The sequence below is a fragment of the Mus musculus genome, chromosome 2, assembly GCF_000001635.26.
Source record: "Mus musculus strain C57BL/6J chromosome 2, GRCm38.p6 C57BL/6J".
In the NCBI taxonomy this organism is placed as follows: domain Eukaryota; kingdom Metazoa; phylum Chordata; class Mammalia; order Rodentia; family Muridae; genus Mus; species Mus musculus.
In genome coordinates this window covers 111,440,271-111,451,580 of record NC_000068.7, presented here as the reverse complement: position 1 = coordinate 111,451,580, position 11,310 = coordinate 111,440,271, and the positions used below count along the sequence as shown (strand labels likewise).

At 35.0% G+C, this 11,310-nt stretch overlaps 1 protein-coding gene across 1 annotated transcript; it reads right to left on the bottom strand.

The window, feature by feature from the left end:
* Nucleotides 1-1,521: 1,521 nt before the first annotated feature.
* Nucleotides 1,522-2,439, bottom strand: Olfr1287 (olfactory receptor 1287). The gene has a single exon (NM_001011773.1). It carries the CDS (start codon nt 2,437-2,439, stop codon nt 1,522-1,524), a length of 918 nt encoding a protein of 305 aa, NP_001011773.1.
* Nucleotides 2,440-11,310: the final 8,871 nt, after the last annotated feature.

Genomic DNA, 11,310 nt, shown 5'->3' with positions numbered 1-11,310 from the left:
TGTAGATTTAAAATAATTTTAAAATAATTCTGAGAAGGAATGTAGAAGGGGACAAAAAGAATGCAAAACCTGTGAAGTATAATCTTGTGAGCATGGCGCAGTTGATGCAGTCATGATCTCAAGGCTGTCTGCCATGGCCCCTGAACAACAAAATCAAAGTCAACAGTCAATCACAGATCAGAGAGTTGCTATGGACTTCTACAACTTCTTGCTGAACAGTGAGCTACTAATGAAAACAAAAACAAACAGACACATGAAACAAAAATACAAAAATGTGCAAAGATCCTCATGTGTTTGTATGTGTCTGGGGAAAGGGGAAATAGTCGGGGTAGGGAAATACAAAACCACAGGCAAAAATAAGATGCAATCAACTATTGCAGATATTGTTAAAGAACATATTTAATTAAAATATGTAGATGTAAAAGTGTTGCTAGTTAAATCTATAAATCTATAAATGGAGATCTTTTTATTTTGAAAAGGATACCAAAAACTACACATATGTATGCAGCGAGGTCTATGAACAGACTTGAGTCATACTTACCTTTAATCATATGATTTTATAAAAACAGGTGTGTGTTTGTTCTTAGATAGATAATTTTTGTTACTGCAACCTCTTTAACTTATTAAGATATGCATACAGATTGATTTTACCCATTAGCTCATGCAATATTAGGACATTATTCAAGAAAGTAGGGCTTTCATGTCTAATGAGTAATAAACTAAACTCAAAGTATTGTAAACATGTATACATATAGTATTATCCAGAAAATTATACGCTATATCAAGTATATATATGAAATATTATGTAGACCATATTATCAAGAGCATATAATATTAACCTAACTGGTCCTGGCAATTATGGTATTTCATTATATAATATAAGATCATAATCATACAAATAATGTTTGAATTGAGAAAAGTATATTAAAATATTTTGAACAAATTGTCTTTTCTGTTAAGAAATGAAATAAAACATTCTGAATTCATATGAATGGCTAACACTTGAAAACTGACAAAGATGAAGTCAAAACAATGCAACTAGCATTATGATTTGAATTCTTTTACATATTTATTTATAAAAGGATGTAGACTTCACATATATCTTCAATGGCAAAAATAGAATTAGGATCGGCATATTGGCATATAATGCTATGTTTTATAGGATGGTAATATTGAAAAGTAATTCAAAGGATATTTTTAAGGATCTGATTAAATTGAATTTCACAATGTTGGGAACACAGAAAATGTGTAGTAACATGATATTTGGAACATTATTATCTTTTGCTAATCATCAATATATACAGGTATACTATGCAGAATGATTACTCATTCTAAGGGATAAAACTACAAATATTATAATTTTGAATGTAATTTTCTAATGGTTAGTTTCATAAACATATACTAATTATAATTCATAGGTTCCCAAAAGGAGTCATTACATAATTCATTTTCCAATAGGAATGTGGATAAAATGGTGTCTAAAAAATAAATTATAATTATGTAAGATGTCTAAACCAGAATTCACAAGTGGTTTATCAGCTTCTTTATGGCATTTTTAATATCTTTGTTTCTCAGTGTGTAGATGGCTGGATTAAGGAGAGGTGTGATGACTGAGTAAAATACGGCAAGAAAGTTGTCAACCCAGGTGATGCTAACTGGACACAGATAGATGAAAATGACTGGCCCAAAGAACAGCAAAACCACTATGATATGGGATGTGCATGTAGATAATGCCTTTGATGAACCATCTTTAGAGTGAAGTTGAACAGTTAATAGAATGTTAGTATAAGATATCAGTAAGAGGATGAAACAAGTTGTTGCCAAAACACCACTGTCAGCATTTATTAGAATTTCCAGAGTATCAGTATTCATGCAGGCTAATTTCATCACCAAAGAAATATCACAGAAAAAGCTGTCTATCACTCTAGGTCCACAGAAAGGCAGATCCAAAATCAGTATCAGTTGACTCATGGCATGTATAAAGCCAATGGTCCATGATATCACAACAAGCCAGATGCACTTCTGTCTGCCCATGATGCTGCTGTAGTGGAGTGGCCTGCAGATGGCCACATACCGGTCATAGGCCATTGTTACAAGAAGCACCATCTCACTTCCTCCAAAGAAGTACACACAGAGGATCTGGCTCATGCAGCCCCCAAAGGAAATGGTTTTGTTATCTTTTAGGAGGTCAGTTATCAGTTTGGGGGTGGTAACTGAGGAAAGGCAGAAGTCAATAAATGATAGATTAGCTAACAGAAAGTACATGGTAGAATGGAGATGATGATCAATGATGATCAATATCACAACAAAGAGGTTGCCTACCACAGCCATTAGATAGAGGATGGAAAATGGCAGCAGGAGGAAGAGCTGTAGTTCCTTTGAAGCACAAATTCCCTGAAAAATAAACTCAGAGACCACAGTCTGGTTTGTTTCTTCCATTTACTACAAGGTGTTCTAATGAGTTGAAAGACAAAGTTGAACTAACAATTTCTGAAATAGAAACAATAACTTAATGTTTGGTAATATAAGCAGACAAAAATACAAATTATGTCTTAACATTGTTTCCACTCAAGTTTAAAATAATTTTCCTATGTTGCTATACTTTTTCTAGTCAGGGAATGTTCCTAAATACAGGAAAATATACATCTGATTGGTATTATGTATAGGTATAGAAATGAATATATCGTTTAAAAACATTAGTAGCTAATATTTTCTTTACATTTTTCAACACTTAAAACTACCTATTCCATATGGAATCAGAAATATTTTCTTCAATCAATATCTTAGTTAATATTAGACCTTCTATATTTGACAATCATAAGCTCTGAATGACAATCTATTGACATATTTCAGACATAAGCACAAAATTCTCAGGAATAAATCTATTTTTGACAAAGTCTAAATGTACAGATTTAATTAAGTATATTAAAGTGATTGATAAAAATGGTTCGTCAAATAATTTAAGAACCCCCACTCTGAAACTCATTCTGAGCAAAATGTCTTTCCTTGAACTACGGACTTAGCCATTTGAGTGTATCTCTGCAGAGTCATATATTCCTAGACATGAGGGATGCTATTTAATTCTAAATGCTAAGATATCATATACGAATTTGAATAAGTATTCATAAAATCCTCTCTACATTTCTGTCTCAATTCTTCTTCTTTTTCTCTTTTCTTTCTTTAACATTGTCCCTCCACTTATTTCTCATGAATTTTTCCCTCTTCTTTATTTCTGTACTTTTTAATATTATATTTAAGTTTAAAATTAGAAGACCAAAATGTCACCAAATTAGGGAATATTGTGCAATTTCTGTGTTAGGAATTAAAAGAACTGTTACGTTTAAAGAATTTTAAAACTATTATATTTTATTAATAATATTGCATATTTATTTCCTGGGTCAATCTCCATAAAGTAGTAAAACTTTAGTGCAAAATAAGGTAATTCTAATTCAAGTCCCCAATATTACTTCCAGACTATGAAATAAATGATATGATAGGAATCATGATTTTCAGTAGTCCAAGAAAATTAATGAAATTTGTAAAACAAGGTACTTGTCCATTTAAATATGTGTATACACATAAATATAAATGAGAAATTTCATTAAAAAATTATCCGATTTAATTATCAACCAAGTGTAACCCAAACCTTTGAATATCAATGGCATTTCACATATATTCTTTTCTCATTGTTGAATTCTGAGAGAACTATGATTATTCTGTGCACAGCCACTCTCATCTCCCTCCAATCTCAATGAACTGCTTTACTATATTGTCTGTATCTTGAGAAAATAGTACACCCAATAATACAATCAGATAACATTAGAGTAAGTTTAGTGACCTATAAGTATGATATTCATTCAAGTTGAGAAACTTGGAACTTTTAAGCTTACAGTAAGAGATCATTAGATGTGAGCATATATACTACTTTAAGTGTCCAAAGTCTCAAGGATTAGTTGGAAGGGAAAATTTCTACTATATATTTGTCAAACAAAACAATTAAATACAAATGCAAGTCTCACTGTAAAATCATCAAAGAAGTAATAAAATAATATGCTACTAAAACAAACAAACCTTAAATGAGTAATTGTGATGAAGAATGAAAGCACAATTAGTTTGTGATGCATTCACTACAGGAATCACCTTGCAAAACAAGTCCTCCCTTTTGGATAATGTTTCCCGTAATTCCCCCTTAAATACAAATCTCTTACATTGTGGTTTCTGCTTTGACCAATTGTGCTGAGTGCTTTCCTTCAGAGTGGCTTATATACACTGACAATAGTCTTGTCTGCCTGGAAAGTTTCCCATTCTGCACATTAAATAGCACCATGTAATTGGAAAGCCTTCTGCTTTCATATTCCTTTGGGACCCCTAGTCCACAACATCTCTTGATAAGATGATTAAGAGAGGTTAACAATAAAAATATTATTCCTTTCTTTATATAAATATTTTGTAACTTATGAATGAATATTTTATATACATTATGACAACTTACATGTTAAAAGATGAATCACATGAGATCCTGAGATGCCATAGCAGGTAAGGTCACTAGTTGCCAAATCTGATGACCTGAGTTAATTTTTGAGATCCTCAGGTGGAGGAATGTAATAACTCATTCAGTTGTCTTCTGATATCCACACATGCGTTGTTACATAAGTGTGTGTGCATATATGGGCAAGTCTAATCAGTACACATACACCTACCTTACATTGAATAAATGCAATAATTATTTGAAAAATTGGGAAAATATGTTGTTTGTAGCTTTACAGTTTACCTATTGATTTAGACATACTTATCCACCTGGAAATGCCAACAGAGATTTTTTTTTCTTTTTTGATATTGTATTTTAAACTGATACTACATTTATGAATTGGGTAAACAATCTTATTTTAGATTGCATAATTTGTCTTTATTTTAAAGTTCACTTTACTTTAATATATTATATTTGATATATATGTCCTTAAGGTGAACACCACTATTTTTCCATAGAAACACATATAGTGAAATTGCATATTAATACTTTATATAGGCGATGTGTAGTAAGAGCATTTAAAATCACTTTTCAATGCTTTAATCACATAATTCTATTTCATTACATATGATTTTCATTTCATTAAACTTTTTAACTAATTTTTTGTACCTATAATGCAGTTTTTTAGAGAAATACTATGAAGAAAATTTTTGAACAAAGTAATTATACACCTAATTATTTTCATAATCATTTATAAAATAAGTCTATTATAGTTAAAATTATATTTATTAACTACACTCAATTACATTGTTACCATTGTAATAACCTCTGAACCTTCACAGATAATGTTTTATGCTTTCTTTCAATTCCACGGTCTTTCTTTTAATTAGTTTTTATTACATTCATATCTACATATTTCTGTAGAGGAATTTTAATCCATCAATAAGGACACTCATATCACATCCAAACACCTTCTAGGTCCATGTGATCTGGCTGCGATGCAGCCACACCCTTAGTATACACACTCAAAGTTTAATCTCTTTGGCTGGAATCCTTCAGTATACACATTTAATTGCAAAAATTGGTGTCTAACTTAGGGGCAGACAAATTGTCTCTTCACAGCAATAAAACACAAATGAAGACAGACTGTGATATTCTTCACAGTTGACAGGAATTCAAGGTATTTTCAAAGAAGTAATATTTTAATGTAATGTGTTATATTAGGTATTAGAAATTACTCTTGTTTTTATGTGAAGTTCCTTGATCCACTTAGATTTGACCTTAGTACAAGGAGATCGGTATGGATCGATTCGCATTCTTCTACATGATAACAATCAGTTGTGCCAGCACCATTTGTTGAAAATGCTGTCTTTCTTCCACTGGATGGTTTTAGCTCCCTTGTCGAAGATCAAGTGACCATAGGTGTGTGGGTTCATTTCTGGGTCTTCAATTCTATTCCATTGGTCTACTTGTCTGTCAGTATACCAGTACCATGCAGTTTTTATCACAATTGCTCTGAAGTAAAGCTTTAGGTCAGGCATGGTGATTCCACCAGAGGTTCTTTTATCCTTGAGAAGAGTTTTTGCTATATCCTAGGTGTTTTGTTATTCCAGATGAATTTGCAGATTGCTCTTTCTAATTCGTTGAAGAATTGAGTTGGAATTTTGATGGGGATTGCATTGAATCTGTAGATTGCTTTTGGCAAGATAGCCATTTTTACAATGTTGATCCTGCCAATCCATGAGCATGGGAGTTCTTTCCGTCTTCTGAGATCTTCTTTAATTTCTTTATTCAGAGACTTGAAGTTTTTATCATACACATACAAATATTCATGCATCAGAAGCCAGTTTCCTTTAACAGTACATTCAATTTTGGTGAGCTAATAAACACTTCAACTTAAATAATGTCATTGTTAAGGATCAAATTCCACTATTAGTTTTGTTAACACCACTGGCACACACACTGCTTATGTATATATGTATTATCCTAAAATAAAACTCCTCTCAGAATTTCTTTACTTTTTACTATACACCAACTAGTTCATATTTTAGGTTTTTTTTTTTTTTTGTTTTTTGTTTTTTTTTTTTTTTTTACAAAGAAAATGCTAAGAACATTATAATCACATAATTCCAGATTTCTTTACACATAAGATGGAATGGTCCAGCAGCTATGTCCACTGTCACAGACTTTAGTTCCGTTCAATTGATATGTCACCTCATGGGACAAACTGAAATGAGATCTAGTTAGGGAACAGCAGAATGGCAAATTTAAAGCAGGGACCATGCCGTTGTAGAAGCTGGTGAGGCGGGACAGAAGATTCTGGACGAAATTCAAGACAGTCTATCAGAGGCAGAGCGGGGAGAGAGAGAGTAAAAGTTGAGAGGAAACAAGGTGCACTGAAGAATAAAGGCCTTTCCACAGACCTTGAGCCCGAGGAAAAGAGAAATTAGGGAAAGAATGCCCTGGGTGAGTTTAGAAAAGGAGAAAAGAGAAAAACAAAGGATAATATAAAATATAAAGCTACAAAGGATAATATAAATTAAGTCAATTTACCCTCCTCTCGAGGACTTTGACTAAAGAGGCAGCCTTCATTAAAGGCTTAAAGATAGCTCTCAGGGCCACTGTGCCTCCTCTCCATTCTCTGGCAGTATTCCAAGAAGAAGGAGATAAGGAAGTAGAGTCTGAACATGAGAGAGAGAAAATAAGTTTTAGAAAAGCAGTTATCCCCTGTTTGGGATCTTTTAGCAAAAAAGAGAAAAAATGAAAATAAGCTATTTCAAAGCTCTCCTGGGAACAGAAGGAAAATGGGAGATGTCCTACTTCCTCTCTGGCTCCTATGGAGATATTCTTAGCTCTGGTTAGGATATCTGTGTCCCTTTGAGACACCAAGTTCTATTCCCTGTCTGTCTATTGTCTGTTTTTGATGCACCAAAACCAATTGTCCATATGTCTGTCAATTCATGTTTGTTTTTGTTTGGTTGTTTGAATGATTATTGTTCTGTATTTCATTTTAAAAAATATAAATGGTTAAAACTTTATCTGCTGGCTGTCCATCCTTTAACTTGTTTATAAGTTAGCTGCACTGTGGCTGGGAGCCAAGTACAGCTGAAAAAGCCCTGCTGAGGGCCGATTACAAATGGAGCTCTTAAAGGGGCAGACAGCCTTTTGCTTGTAACAGAAAGTTAGCTTAAAATTGGGAACTCAAGGTTGGAGACTTTCTAAACAACATGAACAAACACAAGAAAACAGGTCTTTAAGGATACTTCAACATAGGGATAATCTTTGAGCCAAGACTCTGGCAGAGTGTTCAGATTGAAAAAAAGTTTGCATTTGGGTTCAGGCTGAGCTCGGAGGGGAGCAGCCTCAGCGCGGCTTGTGTGGCACTTCTTAGAGCCTTATTACAGACCTAGCCAGATGTTGTTCTAAATAAAATTTAAATTCAAAGTTTATAAAAGGTCAATTAGGCTGTGAAATTTATCAATACATTGCGATTTGACTTACCTACTTTATATAAAGTTATAGTGTACATAGTTTGCTTACACGTATAAGTGTCTGTTCCTTGTTCCAAACAGCCATTAATTTGGTTATTGCAGAATATTGATGTATTTTGTTGCGTGAGCACCCTTTTTATATTCAACATATTAGAGCACATACATCATTACCTGGCTCCTATTCAAGGGAAAAATTTCTAAGCTGAAGTTAGCCACTCGCAAAAAAGACTAAACAGATAAGTCCTAGCTGTTTATTTTGTAAATCTAAATAGTATATATGACTGGGTGAAAAGCTACCATAGAAACAAATGTTCTGTTCTTATTAGTCAAAAACATTCATGACCTACACCTGGCATCAAGGCAACTGACTCCCACAGGCTATGTCCTGGGGAGGACACGGAATGTATATGAAGGCCTCTATCTCAAACTGGTCATTAGGTAACTAGGAGAATTAAAACTTCTTAAAAAAACAAAACAAAAACAAAAAGGGGGGTTAGAGGCTATGACGCCAAAGATGGCTCTATCCCTTATAATATTTACTCTTAATTTCTTAAAATTGGATAATGCTGGGAGATCACCAGCTGAAAGGTACGGACAATGGCCTCAACTGCTCAATGAAGTGGTCAAGTGGAAGAATGTCTTTGATAATAAATGGTATGGCCCAGATCCTATCATAATCAGATCCCGGGGAGCTATTTGTGTTTTTTCCACAGGGTGAAGAAAATCTACTTTGGGTTCCGATGCAACTGACAAGGACCATGAAAGAGCAAGATGAATCTCAAGATGATCCTGTTATTCTTACTCCTGGTGATTGAAACAGGGATAAGTATACCTTTGTGGGCCATAATAAGATAATGGCTGGTACCTTTACCAGTACATCCCAATTCTTCTACCTTGCGTTTGTTTTTGAAAACTGAATATTTTTAAAGAAAAAGATTATCTCTAACTGGACAGATTTCATTAGCCAAAATAAAGTGAGCTCTGGAGTGTTGTTTAGTGCTTTAACGCAAGTTGCTCAAGAAGCACAGTCAGGCTCAAGTGATGTTGAAAATAATGTAACTTCACCTATAAACATCACCACGATTATGATAAAGGGAAATGCGACTATTCCCAAAAGATCACGATGGCCTGTTGACAATGCTACTGCTATACGCAGCGTGCCTTGGTGTCATCCGGACCTTGCATTTCCTATAGTTTTTTCACCTTGTCGATGAAAAAATTTTTCCTCAGAAAGAAATAGCAAAGGGTTTTGTTTTGTCACCTCCACTGGATTTTGCTGTAATGAATGATAAAGGAGATGCTACAGAAAAAGAAAATATTTGGCCATATTACCAGTGGATTCTAAGTAATGAGGCAGGTGCTAGTACCAAGTTAAAAGGAGGGCTGATGATTTGAATCAGTGCCTTGACCTGGAGGAGGAACAGATAGGTGTCCTATACCAGATGGCCCAGTTGGGTTGTGAAAGAAAGTTGGGCTCTCTGTGTATTACCAGTGTCCAATATGAAAATTTTACTCATGCAGCTAATCTGTCTAGACAGCTTTCCTTGTATCTTGCAGGAAATTGGTCTGAGGGATTCGATGAGACTCTTGAGGCCCTGAGGGTGGCAGTTTTAAAGATCAACTCAACACGAGTGGACCTGTCATTGACAGAGGGCCTCTCCTCCTGGATTTCATCTGCATTTTCTTATTTTAAGGAATGGGTGGGGGTAGGTTTATTTGATGTTGCCACCTGCTATGGACTTGTGTTCATGCTCTGGTTGGTTTGCAAGCTCAGAACCCAACAAACACGTGACAAGTTTGTGATAGCTCAAGCACTTGCTGCCATTGAGCAAGGGGCCTCCCCTGAAATCTGGCTATCTATGCTCAAAAATTAGTTGACATTGGTGGCTGGCCTTTTTTGTAGAGTTCGCCCTAGGTCATTTAGTAGTTACTGTCACATAGCACTGCGGTATCCAGGGACAGGCAACTTTCCTCATGCACAGATCAACCTAAGACACGGGGCCCGGTGGTAATAGGGTTACCCTATGACAGGAAAGGCTGTGACATTGGAGGAATTACCTAAGACAGGAGCCACAGCAGATGGATATGACTGCAGAGGCCTAGACCAGCCTCAAATTTTAATAAAATAAAAAGGGGGAGATGTGGAGAGCTGTGCCTCGAGCAATCACGAGCTGTGAGCAATCGCCATTATAAGATGGCGCTGGCCTCCGCTGTGCCTAATTAGTAAACAAGCATTGTACGCAGGTGCCAGAGTGAACTCACTCCTAGTCACTGCTCATCTCGGGGCATAGTAGTGGGGTGATGGGCGAGCAACTAATCAGGTGCTGTCACACCACATCAGGTGCTGAAACGTCACGCTGCGGGCTATATAAGTATCGCCATTTTCTGGGTTCGGGGTCTTCCTGAGAAGTAAGCAATAAAGCTTTGCCGCAGAAGATTCCAGTTGTCCTGAGTGTGTTCTTGCCGGCGGGGACAAAAGCTCGGGCAATACAGTGTTATAACTTTTTAATCATACCCAAATAACTTATAAGCCAATTCTCTATGACCAAGATATGCAGATCATATTTATACCTTTAAGACCAATCAAAAACCAAATGAAGTGGCTACACGAATCTTATAAATTTAGATCAATCAAAGAATTTTACTTTTTATAGCTGTAATTATAAGATAAAAAAGCAATTTGTCATTTGCTAAACACAATAATCACAAAATTGCAGAGAATTTTTTAAGAAAAAACAACTATCAGCTTATTTGCCTTATAACTAAGAAGTTGCAGATTCCTTTGCTTTAAAAACAGTTTTTTAGCAGGACCTCTCCTGCTGTGCTTGATATTTGGCTAAAGTAAGGGGTTTCTCTCAGCCTCTGTTGTGTAGACTGAGAGTGAATCAGCAGGTAAAGTTTTAACCATTTTTTTTTCAACATGAAACATAAAATAGTCAGTCATTCAGACAATGAACCAATCATTCAGACAACGAAACAAAAACATACATGAATTGATGTGATTGGTGCACCAAACATACACAATATAAAGAGGGTAGAGAACTTCTCCTGTAGGGGCCAGAGAGAATAAAACAGGGCATCCCCCGATTTCTCTCTGTCCCTGGGAGAGTTCTAAAATCCATTTTCCTCTATCCCTTCCTTTCCTTTCCTGCTTGTACGAGGCAGGTTGTCAAACCAAGATTAAAATCCAAAATTTTCTAACAGCTTCTGGCAAGCATCTAAAATTTCTAATTTATTTAATCTGAGGGCAATTTTGAGAAAACACACAATCTCTATACACTAAATTTCTCAAATAGCCTAAAAGTTTACCATGCTGAATCTTTTTTGAAGCCATCATCAGTCCACACTTAG